At 36.5% G+C, this 18,014-nt stretch overlaps 1 protein-coding gene across 1 annotated transcript; it reads right to left on the bottom strand.

Moving 5' to 3' along the window:
- Nucleotides 1-10,236: 10,236 nt before the first annotated feature.
- On the bottom strand, nucleotides 10,237-14,990 carry LOC124363410. Its single transcript, XM_046818659.1, has 3 exons — nucleotides 14,802-14,990; nucleotides 14,316-14,553; nucleotides 10,237-10,711 (listed from the first exon to the last, which is right to left on the bottom strand). The coding sequence occupies exons 1-3, from the start codon at nucleotides 14,988-14,990 to the stop codon at nucleotides 10,302-10,304; spliced, it is 837 nt and encodes a 278-aa protein (XP_046674615.1). The 3' UTR covers nucleotides 10,237-10,301.
- Between the last annotated feature and the right edge of the window lie 3,024 nt (nucleotides 14,991-18,014).

The raw sequence follows: 18,014 nt of genomic DNA on the forward strand, positions 1-18,014 counted from the left end.
TGATAATAGGCTTCACTAACACTCAGCCAATTATTCCTCTTGTGACTTATGAAGCTGAAAACGTGATGACACAAAATCTAAGATATGGCAAAATCACTGACAAAGTCCATTGATCACTTGTCAAACCATTCATCACTGATGTAAGTCTTGTGAAGGATGTTGCCACGGGGAACAGGACCTCCCGGAGATTAGGCGTTCCTGAGGAACGATTTGCCAAGTGAAAGTGAATCAGTCGAGCGCAGAGCAGCAGCACCGCCTCCAACTGGATAGAACTGGTAACAACCGGTTCATTCGGCTTAAATATTCATAGACGTAGAATAATATTTGGCTTAATCTATGAATTTGTTCTACTTAAGAGCAGTCAACTTAAGGATTGCTGCTAGATTTAAGAGCTGATATAAAACGACACTTATCTTCTTACTGAATCTTGTGGTTTGTTTAAGAGATTGCGGAATTTCAGACGCCATAATTCGAAATAGGATTTATAGGAATGCTGATAATTTAAAACTATCCTATTTTTCCTTATTTCTCATATGCAAAACATAATACATTTTGAGTGCTTAACTGCATGGCCATCTTCAGAACATGATTTTCTCCTTTTGAGTTATATTGGAATGAAAAATATAGCAATCCTTTCTATTCCACCTCAAAAATGGAAAATATTTTATGCAATTGCACTACGTATATTTCCATATACCTAACACATTGGATATGAACTTGGAAAATAAGCAAATAAAACTAGCAAAATCATTACCTTACATTGCAATGATGAATTGATTGTTTTTATAGCACTATATTCATCTCTAGTGATATATGTTTTGTATTAAAAAATCAATAAATATATTGTGTAACTTTAATTTGTATTAGGAAGCAATACAATCCAAATTAACTTTATACTCGATTTAAATTTACTGCATTTTTGGATTTGTGTTAAAATATTTCGTTTTAAAATAAACTCCAATCTCCCCTTATATTAATTAACTCAGGAGGTTCCAACCATTTTATTGCAATTTCATTTTATCTGATCATTAAATCTGCGAGATTGTTTTGTCTTATACAGACAGCATAGTAGTCTTGTCGATCTCTGAATCACCTACTCTTTCCTACAGTCCATACAGTTTCCTTTGGGTGAATAAGTATATTTATATTATCTCAATCTGCGTTCTATACTTTTTATACGTAGAGTCTGTTGCAATTCCAATATTATTAATTTATTTTCCTAGTTTCTTCGTGTGTTAGTCTTCTTGTCTCTCTTACCCACTTACTTCTCTACCAGCCTGTATTATACATCAGTCTTCACAAAATTTAGATTCCTCAACATTTTCATTGAGCGTCGTTCACTCATACTACATCACCCAAGAGCAATGAGAAAAATGACGTCACATACATTCAGGTGCTATCACCGTGATAACATGCAGCCTATTGTATAACACCTAGGCAGTGAGAGCTTAACAATTTAGTAGTTGAATGCTAGTTAACTCAGATGGCGTGTGGTGTGAACAGCTGTTTTACATCTGTCTCAACCTGTCTGTCAATCTGTCTCAGCCTTGGTGCACTACACGATCTAAGCTATCTCTGATGAAAGGTCAGAGTAAGGTTTTGCAGTTTTTAATGTAAAATACCTGAAAAATATCAAAGTATATTGACTCAGCGTTAGGAAATTCTATCACTAAGGCACTGGAAAAATTTCACTTATGTCTTTCTGTCCATACGATATCTCAGAAAAAGTGATTGAGTATATAGACTTGAGATTTTACACGACACTTGAAGGTAATATCGAGTTTGACGATGGTAATTGTGCTTCCATTTGGTTGAGCGTTTGCGAAACTACCTATAACCTGAAATTCTAAATAAATCTTCACTCCTACACAGGCAACTTGAATTTTTGTAGTGGCTCACATCCCACCATAGTATTTCGTATTTGGTTGAGTGTCAGCGAAGTTACCTATAACCTGAAATTCGAAATAAATCTTCATGGCTACACAGGCAACTTGAATTTTTGTAGTGACTCAAATCCCACCACAGTATTTGGTTGAGCGTCAGCGAAGTTACCTATAACCTAAAATTCTAAATAAATCTTCATGCCTACATAGGGGACTTAAATTTTTGTAGTGACTCAAATCCCACCACAGTATTTGGTTGAGCGTCAGCGAAGTTACCTATAACCTGAAATTCTAAATAAATCTTCATGCCTACATTGGCAACTTAGATTTTTATAATGGTTCATATCCCTCAACAAGATTTGGCTGAGCGTTAGCGAAGCCTATCACTCGTGAAGCTGCAAAATTCTCTTCCAACTGTTTATTTTTTATTTTGTCTGACCAGTATTATGGAGGTAATAAAACTGAGTAAGCTGATCACGATGACGTTGAAATGCTTCTCAAGGTCAGCTATGTTTACATCTAAAACTCGGTGAGGCAAGGAACTGGTTCTGTTGGTAGTAACCTACTTTCGGCGGCAGCGGTCAGTGGTGGCTAGTGATGCAAGTGTAAAGTGGAATTGCAATTGCAACTTCTGGAAGGCATTGCAGACTTGCTTTATGAGGCCATAATTTTCCATGAGGTCGACAGATATGCTGGCAATGAACTTCCTCTGCTACTGCTTTCTTATGACGAAAGCGATGAATTGCAATGCGTACTTCCAAATTCAGATCCATTTCATCTTCTCCCTCACTCTACTATCTTACCAGCCGGGTAATTCGCTGTAAGGAATTTAAAGGTTTTGATCAACCCCCGATATCATGCGTTGGTAATAATTTGACAAGTGAATGCTTAATGTAAGCTATCCACTATAACTTACAATGACAAAGACATATACATAATTCAATGAAAACCAAATTTTTTCGAAAGAGTTATGTTATGGATATATGGTTTCATGTATACTCTTGTATTAGGTTTATTACACAATTAAACAATTTATAATAATTATTGGGGTTTGGAAAATGAGATAATATTTAGAGTACAATGGAGATTTGTATAAGATGTAAGGTTATATAGTACGGACAAAAATAATATAGTCTTAGCAAAGCTACGTACAGCTAATTACGTAATTGATCAAAAGAAGACAAGTTAAAAAGAGCCTCTTGTAGAACACTGAATTCTTTAAACATCTTAAGAATTTAAGTATTAGAAGTGTGCTTTATTTCATGTGGAATAGTTATGTAGAACTTGAGTCATTAGGTAATAAAAAATAGGTAATTGAGAGGGAAGGTTTGAAGTAATTAGGAACCAGACTATGTTTATATCTGGTATTACGTTATGGGTCATCGTTTTAAACTAATTTAGGTTTTTGTTAAAATAAGAGACTACGCGATAAATCATACTACGGAGTTATCCAGTACCTCCTGAACTACAGCATAATCTAAAGATAATTTTTATCTTCATAAGAGGTGTAAAGATTGTCTTGCGACTGCTGCCGGATAAAAATTGATAGGAGCATTTCGGACTTATGGTATTTTAAGATTATCTTCATCTGAAAATGCTCCTTTCAATTTTTACTCGTCTCCAGACAATTCTTAGCGCTCTCTTTTGGAGATAACAGTTATCTTTAGAGTTATATTGCAAACAATACCCCGAAGGTCAGGAGGTAATGGGGAGTAGAACTCCGTAGTAGAAGCAATAGATCTCAGGAACCAATACACATTGAATACATTGATGACTTTAGCTTATTACTTTATATAAAATTAAGATGATCAGTAACTAAAGCTTACGACGGTTATGACTATTATTGTACACATTTTTGCAAGAAAACAAATGTATTTTGTCAGCGCGCTTTTGAAAATATTTCATCACAACATATTCGATATATCGCAATCAGGAACAATCGATGTAATGCAATTGTTCCCAGTGTACTTAGAGCAACTTTAGTAAGTACTATAACAAATAGTATCGACACCTAGGTGTTATATATAACAGCGCCTCACTAAGTACACGTGGTTCACGACATTTAGTGCCCGAATATCTCTACAGTGCTGTTTTGGGTGTTTATTGCCACTCAAAAACGGTACTTCTGTCTGTCTGTCTGTCCGCACGATATCTTTAAAAATAATTCAGTTTCACATGACGCTTCATTTCTATATAGGCAATATTTAGTTGGATAATGGATAATGTCCCTGCATGGCATTTGGCTGAGCGTTAGCATAGTATAACTTTTTGCAGGATATACCTAGAATGGATTGAGCCACAGACATGACATTTTAAATTCATTTTTATGCCTAAATTGGCATTTTGGATGTTATAATGGTGCATCCATAGAATTGGGCTGAGCGTCAGCTCCATCATTAATGGAGTTAACAAAAGTTATCTTCTAACTAATAGTTTTCTGCCTGTACAATATGGAATATGGAGATAATCAAACTGTGTGTTGGCCGAAAAGTTCTAAACTGATCATAAAGCATCACATTTAAAATATCTATCATTTTTCAATACAATGTCCAATTCCTACTTTGAAACTAACAGATATTTGTATAATTTATTCCAGAGGCTAGGAATACATATTCAGCAATAGAAGCGGATTGTGTGAAGATTAGATCAAGTAGAGATATCGTCTTTATCAAATTTTGATACATCACATATGAATGTATTAGAATGTAAGGAAATTTGCTGAAAGAAGCAATGTCTCATAATACACAACAAAAAGCTATGGTTAACTTACACAAAACTACTTCTCTATTTTCAGTTCAGTTCAAACCTTCACCATTATGTTTTTGATCATACACTGGCATTATGTTCTTCATTAAAACCACAAGATAATGAAGCATAACGATTTTAAGTAATTCAGTTGGGAAAGGCGACTTGACTTAGTGGTTTCATTGGAATTCGACATTGACTTCTGCAATCCGCTTAGTGAAGGACGGTCGTTATGGAAAATGTGCAATCATTCTTGCTACTTGATTGAGGAATACATAATTTGGTAGATGGGTTTTCATAATAAACGTATTGCAGATGGAATATGATGGAAATATTTTGAAAAGGATAACGGGTGGTTTTATGACCTCAAGACTATGTGTCTCTGAGGCTCTGTGAAACTGTGAAAACGTGAAATCAGTACTGTTGCGTGTTATTGTGTTGTGTTACCAGGGGATAGTGTGTTGGTCCAGGCTGGAAGGTCGCTGGATTGTATAGCAAGTCACACCTCAAGGTCACGCAGGACAGGCTCCAGGCCTACAATAGACACCATGACTCTCTAAACAAGAGTGGCTACAGAACCATCAGACAATTGCAACAACATCCGGCTCGACTTCTATATTCCAAATAGATTTTTAGAACGTAGAGTAACAATGTATAAAATCAACTATCCAAAATTTATACAGTACAGTCAGAGACTGCATAGATCTGATGATGTACCACTATGCTTTCTTGTCTTAATGGGGTTTACCAATTACTCGTCAAATCCATAGAACTTACATAGTAAATTTATGTCTAATATTAAAACAACATATGTTTGGCGAACTTTACAAGTAAAATACCAAAGAAAATCATCTGACTTCAAGAATGAATCACGAGCATTTTTCCGTTTCTGGATTTTAAAGAAGAGGGTTTCTTCGGAATAAAGCTGAGGATGAAGACTTGCAGAGGCTGAGGAGCCAGATGTTCACAGCTGACTGGTAATTGGTAAACAGCATTGCACGTCCGGAGTTGACCAACTTCAGCGGGAAGAGGGAAAGTTAGACCACGAGCCATGAGGCGCTCTGAACAGTCGGCGACAGCTGTTTGCCAATACCCAATCACAGACTCGGCGCTAGACCAGAGATGCAGGGACGTTGAGAAAATGTTCCTTCAGCAGCGGTTGAAATTCCAACAGCTCATTCGTAGCAGATTGGAAATCCAGTAGATCTTCACAAACTGAAAAGTTGGATTCTAATTTGAGAGTGAGCTGGCTTGTGAAGTGGCGACCAGGGTCTTGGTCCTGTAATCTGGTAAGTCGAGGTCAGATTCTGAGAACGGTTTGAGGCCAGGGTGTATTGGAATCGAGTTCGCTGCATTGCCCGATATCTGGACTAACCCATTTGACAACTTGGAGTCTTGCAAAGGCGTTAGGTTCACCTTGAGCAGTGAAAGGATGTAATTTGGCTTTGGAAGGTGGCTTTTAGTTGCCAGCTAACACAGGGAGTCGGAAATACCAGCGGTTCGTTTTGCATATTCTCTTTCATTAAAGAACGTCGCTAAAAATAGCTAATATTAGCAAAGAAAAAAAGCTACACTTATCCATCCCAGTCATCATTGTCATCGATGAAATATAATTGCAAAACATAGGTACTCAGACATTCCATCATTTCAAATTAGCCATTTAATTTGTTGCGGAAATAAAAAGTAATAATGATTAATCATTAACGATCATTAATGCATATACAACAAAAAAATAAACAATACGTCTTACTGGTGCAACAGCGGGATCGAACGGCCAGACCTAGTACTACCAATCAACATAGAGGGACATTTGACCGATCATAGTCTGAATGAGTCGTTTAGATATAAATTGACGTTGTTATTATTTTTGTGACAGTTTCTCCAGGATTGACTTCCGACCTTGAGTAGATTTGTTGGTTTGAAAGATGACATAAACAAACAAACACTTCTCCCTTGAACTAGTCTAGATCTTAGAGAGAACTTGATAACTTCATGGAACCAAAAGTTTGCCAGGATCACTTTTACACTCTACACAGATAATATACAGCAGACGAATTCAGCTTTAAGATTAACTTCTGACATCTATCAGAGATAGCTCCAGATATAATGAAGTTAGATTCTAAAATACGATTTCCTTGTGGTCTTGGAGAAGGTAAAATAAATTCAATCAGAAACCATTTAGGAACCAAATTCCGTTTAGCCAATAAATTCCTTCTGCAGTGAAAAACTTTAGTACCGAATAATATTGCCCTAACATTTTTAGCATCATTGAAACGTGGGCTGGAGTAATCACTTTTAATTTTAGGTGTAAATAGAATTTTAATACTAAGGCATTATGATTACGGTGGTACAGTCTGTTGCAATATGCCTGCTGCAGTTATAGAATAACGGGCAAGTAAGAAAGCTCGGCGGGCAAGCCTTGATAACGTCACCGGTGAACAAAACCTACCTACGTCTAGAGAGAGAGAGAGAGAGAGAGAGAGAGAGAGAGAGAGAGAGAGAGAGGAATGTAATCATAATTGCATGTACGGCAACTGCCTCAGACAGTCCACACACCACACTCATCTTGCGTAAGGAACGTCGTCATATTAAACATCCAACAACTAACCACAATTACAATAGTGATAGATTTGAATCTGGAGAAATCTTACCAACATAAGGACCATTGCAAAATGATTCACTAACACTCAGCCAAATCCCATGGAGTTATAAACAGTTATCCCGTGTTGTATGCACCAACATCAAACTTGATGTTGTTTATAAAAAAATGAAGCTCGGAAAAATTTGAAGTCATAGGTTAGTTCGTTCTCGAAATACCTACCACTCGAGGAGTTGCCCCTCAACCAATAATGTAAATGATAAATAAATCGATTTCATTCATAACCACTTCAACTATTATAGTTTTTTTCTCCGGTTTCAACATTGTTCGTCAATTTTCCATCATCCTGAAATTTCAAAACAAAACTTTCACAAACAATTAAATATTAGAGAAAGAAAAGCTTTCGGAAGTAGCCGACAAGATAATTTATTGTAATTTTATGCTAACGTGTTCTGTTATACAATGGTACTATCAGTGCAGATAAGACCCTCAAGGTTCCGTTACTACTGGCGAGCGGACGTACATAAGAGAATACCAATTAAATATTGTGACTAAAGTTACATCCTACGTAGACAGAACAAATGACCTGACAACAAATAATTTACCACGTAGGTAAGGATTGCAGTCCCGTGATTCGAGATCCCGGGCGGCCTTTTAGCTTTGACAATCCTAGGATCCGAAATACCAGACGGTCTTTTAGCTTTGGCAATCCAGGTATTCAAGATCCCGGACTGTCTTTTAGCTTCGACAATCTTAGGATTCCGAAATACCAGACGGTCTTTTAGCTTTGACAATCCCGGGATTAATGATCCCGGATAATCTTATAGCTTCGACAATCCTGAGATCCGAAATACCAGACGGTCTTTTAACTTCGACAATCCTGGGATTTGAAATACCAGACGGTCTTTAAGCTTTGACAATCCTGGGATTTGAAATACCAGACGGCATTTTAGCTTCGACAATCCTGGGATTTGAAATACCAGACGGTCTTTTAGCTTTGACAATCCCGGGATTCAAGATCCCGGGCGGTCTTTTTACCATCGACAATTCTGGGATTTGAAATACCATTACGGTCTCTTAGCTTTGACAATCCCGGGATTCAAGATCCAGGACTGTCTTTTAGCTTCGACAATCCTAGGATCCGAAAATACCAGACGGTCTTTTAGCTTTGACAATCCCGGGATTCATGATCCCGGATAATCTTATAGGTTCGAAAATCCTGGGATTTTAAATACCAGACGGCCTTTTAGCTTCGACAATCCTGGGATTAGAAATACCAGACGGTCTTTTAGCTTTGTCAACCGCGAAATCTCAATACGGCGATCTCAGGATTCGCAGCATTTAGAATTCACGACATTTTACTGAAAATAATTCATTATTAAGAACGTTCGAAGCAAATCAGAATAATTAACAAACAAATGAATCTACGTCAGGTTTTTCCATTACAATATAAAGGCAGAAATGCAATATTGTTTGAGGTAGTGTAGATCATTCCATCCTAAAACCTAATATGAGGATTTTACATCAACCATTAACAGATATAGTCACTTTTTAAAATGGAGGGACCTGAAGACATAATTTAGAACAAGTTTACAGCTAAGAGTTAATAAAGCAATACTTTTCCAAATGATTTATTTTTTGGACGAGGCCTTTGAAACCAAGGGTGTCATTATCAGGTGACTCCACAAATAAAAAAAGTATTCTAGCACAAATAAAAAAATCTCATATCTACCCACCTCGATTACACATTTATTTATTCTGGTGTTTTCTCGTAGCCATCAAAGTTACCATAAGACCAATGCAAAAATATTTGCTAACGCTCAGCCTAATCCAATTGAGTGACATGCACTGTCATCAAGCTAAGTATGGCCCACATGGACATGAAGCTTTGTGCAAGAATTCAAATCTATAGGTTAGTTCGTTTTCGAGATATCGTGCGGACAGATAGACAGACAGACAGATCATTTTTCCAGCTCCTTGAGTGATAAGCTTCGCTAACGCTCAGCCGATAATTAGTAGTTTTAACCTTTAGAAATTAGTCCGTTGTCCAGGCTAATTATAGAAATAACTGGTAATAATAATAAGAATAGTGCGTTGTTAGAAGAAAGTGTATATGGATTTAAAACTCTTTCTGGTTGTTTGAAATAATGCAAGTCTATAAACACTTGAAATGTTCTAAACTTGCAATTTTTGGCGCGGACAGTTTTTTTAGACACCGTGTTGATTACTTGTGTGCAATCGCCGTTTTGCAAGCGGTTATCAACACGCTCCGTGATGCTTTAACGAAGTGTATATAACCTGAGATAGTGAACTAGAAAACATATTTGTGCAGCCATGTTGTGTAAAACGCTCTTTACTTGCAGAAAGTAGCTGTGAAATACACTACTGACTACTCCCTTCACTGAAATGAAAGGTATACGTGAGGAAATGTTGGTTGCAAGATTTTATTGCAGAAAAAGTCTATCTGTGTCGAATTGTGAAATTATTTACCAGAAATGAAAATGTTGGCGATATCAATCCACTGACTTCAGCGATGCTGTTAACTTTACGACTACTCTTTTGAAAGCACAGGTGACCCATGATGACTCTTGTTACATTATCTAACACAGTTGCTATTACACGTCGCCCCTCTTAAATCAATAAGAATTGCTAATGATGATATTCAATTTTACGGGTTTGTATTTGCACTATAATTGTATTTAACAATCTGTAATAATCATCTAATAATCTCAAACAATACAATTTTCCAACTATAAATTTTCATTTTACTTTCACATTCTAACAGTGTCATAGACAAGAATGTAATCCACGCTAACCGTACTGTGAAGAGAGTTTAATAAATCTTAATGGAATAAGAAGTATAATGTACCTTTCTGAAATTTAATCACGAATGAAAAATACTTATACCCCCACCCCCCCCCCCCCCCACCCCCCCCCCCCCCCACCCCCCCCCCCCCCCACCCCCCCCCCCCCCCACCCCCCCCCCCCCCCACCCCCCCCCCCCCCATCTTTTTTGAACAAAATCTTTATTGAATAAATTCAAATTGTCACAAAGATTTTACAAACCGGTTTAGTCATGTCAGATTTCTGTAGATGAATTCATTTTCAGTGATGAAATTATCTCTACTCTCGTCATCTGAACCCTGACCGTAGTTGGAGGAGCTGCCAGAAATCATTGGAGATGCTCTACGTGGGCCTTCCAACAGCTTTAATCGTTCCCCTGAAATAAGCCTCTGTATTTTTTCCTGAAGTTTAAGTCTGTTTACTAGAGGGAGTTCCCTTATTTGGGCTGTGACATATTTGCCAAAAGCATCAACTTCGTCAATTGGGATCCTCGAAGTTGAAGGCCTGTTCTCAGTTAGCTTTTGTAGCTTGTCAATGGCCACCTCTACCTTAGACAGTTTGCTTAACCGCCTCTTTTTGTATGATGGTGTTGTCATTTGTGTACATAGTACTGGAACTACTGGAGTTTGAGGCGTTTCATCTTATCCTTCTTGCTGGTCCTCCACAGCATCACGAGAGTCCAAGTCTAGTTGTATATTGTCCGGTTCTTCTATTTTAGTATCATCATCAGGAGTTTCACCGGTTGTTGGTACATTCTGGAAAAACACAAACGATCATTAATATTTAGGTATTACACATTTTTCGGTATCTTAAGGTTTTTTCTGTTTTTTTAGGTGCCAAAAACAAAGGATGAATGGAAGGAGGAGCAAAAGAATTTTGAAACGAAATGGAATTTCCCTTCATGTTTAGGTGCAATTGATAGAAAACACGTGGCTATAAAACACCTGTCTGGAAGTTGTTTATAGTTTTATAGTTATAAAACCAAACTACAAAGGTGGTAGTTACAAAGGTGGTTACAGCATTATTCTTTTGGCGTTGGTAGATGCTGATTACAAATTTCTATACATTGATGTGGGAACCAATGGAAGGGCCAATGACGCAAGTGTTTTCCGGTTGTCATCGTTCAAAGTAGCAATGGACAACAAAACATTAGAGTTCCCTGAAGAATACTTCATTTTGGGAGATGATGCGTTTCCATTGTGTGAAAACCTAATGAAGCCCTTTTCAAAAAAGAATTTGACATTAGAGGAACGAATATTTAACTACCGTTTGTCACGTGCACACCGAGTGGTCGAAAATGCCTTTGGTATAATGGCAGCAGATTCCGCATTTTTGGAAGAGAAATTGAAGTAGATTTGGAAACAGTAGATTTAATTGTAGTGTGTGCATGTACCCTCCATAACTTTTTAAGAACAACGTCTCCAGCTAAATACTTTGAAAGGGGTTGGATTGACCAAGAAGATACTGAAAGTGGTAGTTTCTTCCCTGGTCTATGGCGCTCAACAGGAACAGCACTGCCGTCATTGAGAACAGCCCGCTCAACCAACTCACATTCCAAGAGAGCTTTGGATACCAGAAGGAAATTAGCAGAGTTCTTTAACAGAGAGGGACGTGTATCTTGGCAGATGAAGGCCATTATCATGTAATCAACGGAGAAAGTATTAAGTTACTGTGTACAAAAATGTAAAATAAATTATTGATCATAAAAAATGACTGTCGTCCATTTGATATTATTTAATAACCAAACAGCCGTTTTAGTTTTAAAATCCATTCATAAATAATTTACTACATTAAACACAATATATAATGACTATTTTTTATATCAATGTATTTCTGAGAAGCTTTTTAAACATGTCGAATGTGTGTGTGTGTTTTTTCTAACACTTCACACCACTATACTCTTCCGTTATTTTGTAACTAAACAAGACTGCAATAATAGGTGCTTATTTTAGATAAATAGTAATAGGCTATAATTCGGAATTTTATATCTTTTAATCGGTGATTTATATCTTATTCCATTTTGCAATCTGATCATAACTCGCCTTGGGTCTTTGGTATACTCGCCTAGGGGTGTGCGAGTAACACCTTTTCAAATCGATTTGCTCAAATAAATTCAATTCAATTCAATTCAATTCAATAATATCTTTATTCACACATTCATCGAGAATGGTTACAGAGTCAACACATGCAGTAAAAATTGATGTCATCAAGAAGTAGGTAAACTAGTTTAAAACTATTATAAATGCAAAGAGAAAATATCTTTAAAATTTGATATCAACTAACATTTCTGTAAAATAAAATATATATGAGGAGAAAATATATGAATGCATATACATACACATACATGTCTTAAATAATAGCATTAACAGAATTAAAAAACTCATTCAAACTATAAATTGTAGAGTTTATCAACAGGCTGTGCAGTCTTTTCTTCAGAGTTTTAGAGTCACATGTTTTGAAGTTTTCTGGAAGCATGTTAAAGAGTCTTGCACCGCTATAGGAAGGCTTCTTGGTGTAAAGGGTTGTTCTATGCGCTGGAAGGGATATATCATTTGCCCGTCTTGTTGTGTAGCTGTTGACGTCACCAACCCTTGGTAATCTTTCTCTTGAGGCGTGGGTGATTACCTCGATGATGTATATGGACACTACTGTGAGTATCTCAAAAGATTTAAAAGCCTCTCTACAAGATTCTTGTGGCTGTAGTCCTGCTATGATCCGCATAACCCGCTTCTGTAATACCAGGACACGATGAAGGTTGCCGGCAGATGAACTTCCCCACAGAGTTATTCCATATCGAACATGTGATTCGAACAGAGCGTGATATGCGGCTTTCAAAGCGATAGAGGTACCAATGGATTTAATCCTCTTCATTGCAAAGATTGCAGAGCTAAGCCTTGAACACAGTTGGTCGGTGTGATTGCTCCAGGAAAGGCCTTGATCCAGAGTTAGGCCTAAGTGTTTTGTGTTGTCAACTCTCTGAAGATCTGGGGGCTCAGTCAAGCATTCTTTTAATCGTCCAGAAGTGAGATATTTTGTCTTTGCAGCGTTAAAAACTAGGTCGTTATTTGAGCAATATTGTTGTGCCATACTGACTGATATGAAGGTACGAATGTCCAGGTCTTCAATGGCATTGCCACTCGTTACAAGAACGGTGTCATCAGCAAACATGACTGGGTAGCTTATATTACCCAAATACTTAGGTAGGTCTGCAGTAAAAAGAACAAACAGAACCGGGCCCAACACTGAACCCTGGGGAACACCTCTTGTAACAGCCAAGGGCCCAGATCTTGCAGTCCTCTCTGTTCCATCCAGGTTTTGTTTTATTTCAACGACCTGTTCTCTTCCCGTTAAGTAACTCTCAAACCACTTGACTGTAGTCCCTCCAAAACCAAGAGATTTAATTTTGTTGATAATTAAACTATGGCCCAAACAGTCAAACGCCTTACTTAAATCAAGGAAAACACTTGTAACTGTGTTTCCTTCCTCCAAGTTGTCAATGATGTGTTCTATTAAATCGGTAAAAGCACTTGTGGTTGATCTTCCAGGGATAAACCCATGTTGTCTATCAGGCAGGAGATTGTTGAGTTTAAGGTGGTTTTGAATTCTGGTTAAAATTATTTTTTCTATGATTTTTGAAATAGTTGGGATTAGGGATATCGGCCTGAAATTTTGTAGCTCCTTTTTGCTTCCCTGCTTATGAAGGGGATAAACTTTAGATATTTTGAGTTTGCTAGGAAAAATGCCTTGAGACAAAGACTTGTTGATTATATCTGTAATGGGTAAAAATACTTCACCAATGCAAAACTTTAGCAGCTTAGAGCTCACGTCATCGATACCTGAAGAAGATGTTGACTTCAGTGACATTATAGTGTTAAAAACTTCACTGAAGGAAGTGAGTCTCCATTCCATAAGTGAAGTTCCAAGAAAAGAAGTATCACTCATAACAATGGCTCTTGATTGATTGTTTTGCAGTAGAGTTTGCTCGGCTATATTGGAAAAAAAGATATTAAAGTGTTCACACAATTTGTCTGGGTCTTCTTCTACCTTTCCTCCAACATCAATCTGCCATCTTGCCCCTGCACTGTCTTTTCTTAAAATTCTCTCACTATTGATGACATTCCAGATGGCTTTAGATTTATTACTTGACTCAGCAATAAGGCTTTCATTTTCTTCCCGTCTTAGAGTTTTTAGTTTTATATCATAAATTTTTTTCTTGTTAAACGCATCCACTTTGTCTTGCTCACTTCCAGTTTTTTTATATTTGTCAAGCGCCAGGATGAACTCTTTTCTAAGGCTGTTAGCTTCTGGGTTGTGTAGGGCTAGAATTTTTCCTCTATTTTTTTTCCGTATGCAAATTTTACATGGACATGTGATGTCAAGGGCTATTGTCAGGGTATCAATAAAGTTCATGTAAGCCTCGTCTGCTGTGGCTGCCTGATAGACTCTGTCCCATGATTGAAGTGACAGGATGTCCTTGAAGTGCTGGAGGTTGTCAGGATTAAATTGTCTGTGAGTAGTTCATATTTCAAATGTTTCATACTTATACTTTTTTCATACTTTTTATATCTCATAAGCCTAGTATGAATTTAAAAATAGTGTGAAATTAAAATTAATTTGATAATTAAACATTCGTTTAATTAAAAACAAAAGTCATACCAATGTGCCTGAAATCATTAAAATCTTAAATTTATGACAGGAACAAAATAAAAATTAATATGAGCCAAACTTACCAAGTTGGTTTTTGGTTTCCTTGTGATGACTACATCCCCCATAAAAAGGTCTGCTACAGCAAACCAGGCCAGTTTTGGTTTGTAAACATCTTTGGCTCCTGCTCCACTAGTTTTAGATTCCCTTACTTTTAGCACTTCTGCTCTGTAAGTGGACTTGATGGCTTTGATTCTAGCTCTAAGAAACGTCATGTCAGGTACTTGTAGGCCCAAAAGAACCAATTCATTCTTCAATTTTAACATCGAACTCTCTCTCTTAGCCTTGTTAACATAGTCTGGGTGACGAATATTCCACAGCATTTCGTAATTACACTCCAAAAACACTGTTATGTTATCCGAACTCCACTTAACACTCAGTGTTTTCTTCTGTTCAGCATCTTAACAGAACTCATTGTTTAAATTGCACTCAATCGCAGATCGACAACAGTTTCCTACAGCGTCCAGTGCTCTACTAGCGGCCAGAACCTTTTAGAAACGGACAGTAGGTCACGTGAACACGCTACTATCCTCTGAGCGGCCACTAATCTCAAACTATTTTGTCTTTACTGGTGGTCAGTAACTACTGGCCGTTGAAGCGTCCAGTACCCAATCACATGGGGACTGTCGATGGACAATTAATGGCTAGGTGTGCTAGACGCCACTATTGTCCCCGTCTGCAGAGGCCTTGTTGGGGCTAGGAACATTATTAAAGCTGAAACTTGTCAAAATGGAAAAGGAGGTGAAACAAATAATATTGAATCAAAACAACCTAAGGAGTATTTTACCGATGCTGCTTATCTTTTGAATAATAATGTCATAAATGATGAGACCAGAGCTTTAAATTTTTTAAATCAGTACCTTATATCTAGTCATAATAACATATCTTGTAATTTTAGATGGTGCAACATTACAGAATATGATGTCTAAAATGTGTAAAAGAGTTGAGTTTGTCTTCTTGTGAAGACATATATGGATTTTCCAATAAGATCTTAAAGGAAGTCATATTATTTATATTGAAACCCTTAGTATACTTATACAATATTATGCTTCAGCAAGGTATTTTTCCAAGAGTTTTGAAAGTTGTTAAAGTCACCCCTATCTACAAGAAGGGTAACAAGTTTAATCCTGCTAGTTATCGTCCTATATCATTGGTTCCAATTTTTAGCAAGAAGGTGTTTGAGTATTGCATTAAGAATAAATTATATTTTTATATGTCAATCAAGGGGTACATTTGTAAAGAACAGTTTGGTTTTATACCTAGCCGTAATACAAATCAAGCTGTGGAGTCAGTGGTTTCTAATGTTTTAAATTAAATGGCTTAGAAAATAAAATGATTTGTTCAGCTACCTTAAAAATCTAAAGCTTTTGATTGTATTCCACATAGATTACTCTTAAAAAAACTAGAAGGTTACGGTGTAAAAGGTGAGGAATTGAAGCTCTTCTCTTCATATCTCAATGGTAGAAAACAAATGGTAGTACAAGGTGCAGACAAATCGGATCTTAAAAATGTTACAATAGGGGTACCACAAGGTTCAGTGTTAGGGCCTTTTCTGTTTGTAGTGGCTGTGAATAACTTTGCACACAATATATACCATGTTTTTCTGTACTATATGCTGATGACACCACCCTAGTGAGTAGCAATGAAAAAATAGACCACTTATTGATAAATTGTAGGAGGCTGCTAGATGATGCAAATGAATGGTTCAGATCTAATTCTCTAGTTGTAAACCGTGATAAAACAGAGAATATATGTTTCTCTGTGGATAAGAATAATTATGATGATTTAAATTTTAACCCTGTAAAACTTTTAGGAATATATTAGAATGGTAAGCTAAACTGGGGATGTACATGTGCAAATGATGTGTAAAAAATTGGAAGAGTTATCTACTTACTTAGAAAATTAAGGTTATGTGTTAGCATGGATATGCTCATGACAGCCTATTATGCCTCCTTTAATTCACTTTTAATGTATGGAATTTTGTTAGGGGGAAAAAGTAGTGCTGCTCAAAAACCTTTTGTATGGCAAAAAAGGCGCTAAGAGTTATTAAAGGTTTACCTGACAGAACTTATATCTAAGCCCCTTTTCAAAGAATTACAAATTATGACTCTGCCAAGTATGTATATATATTCATGTTTATTAAAATGTAAAGGAAATTTAGAAACATATCAGCTCAGACAAAATATACATAATTATAATACAAGGAACAAAGGCAAGCTAGATATGGTAAATTTTAGGCTAGAAAAAACTAAGAAAAGTCATTTATGCATGGAAATTAAACTTTTCAACAACTTGCCTGATAACGCATGGAGATTTAGTATTGTCAAGTTTAAAACTTCTATTAGTAGTTGGTTAAAGGACAAAGCCAATTTATTCAATTGGACAAGTATTTGTCCTGTGACACTAGTGAAATAAAATTTTAGTCTACTGTTTTTATCTTTCTTGTTTCTTTTAAAATGTATTTATTATTTCTCATTGGACAAATCCTTTTGATGAGCATTTGTCCTGTGTCAATCTTGTTGCCACCGTTACAAATTTGTTGAGTTATTTGTTTTATTCTGTTATTACTTCTTATATATTCTATTTGTTGTTTTTATGTTATGAACTTATTTATTTTAGTTGTACATTAGTTTTTAATTATTTATTCATTTTATTATAATTATGCTTATTGAACAATTTTGTATACAAGAAATTAAGGATTTGGTATTGGCTAGTTATATGAATATTGTGAATTTTCTGACGATGTCAATTGCATTTATATGTTTAAAGACAAATAAAGAATCTTGAATCTAGCAAGAACCTCTGAGGTTAAGGAACAAACACCACCAACTCCAACAGTCATCTTCCACAGTAGACTAGACCTATTGAATTACCCATGAACCCCAGAATCTCGACATTTGCGGTTAGTGATGTGCCCCTCCTGAACATCCATAAGGTTGCCCAGATTTGTGACACATCGGGTTTTGCTGTGCCCAGTGGTGGGTTCAATCGGTAGGTATAAACCAGCCAGAAGTGATCCCTGCTGGGTAATAATACAAATTAGTTTTGAACATAAAGAAAAATATATTTGATAAGATATCTTGGCATTAAAAAAATTGAATTCATTAGGGTCAAGCTCTAGCTACGTTTATTGATTTAGTGTTTGAAATTCGGTCTTTATGTTGTTTGTAGGTGGTCCTTGTAAACTTTTTCACATCACTAGCAACATACACAGAAAGAAAAAGGGATAATAGTGGAAG

This window comes from Homalodisca vitripennis, chromosome 5 (assembly GCF_021130785.1).
Source record: "Homalodisca vitripennis isolate AUS2020 chromosome 5, UT_GWSS_2.1, whole genome shotgun sequence".
NCBI classification, from domain to species: Eukaryota; Metazoa; Arthropoda; class Insecta; order Hemiptera; family Cicadellidae; genus Homalodisca; species Homalodisca vitripennis.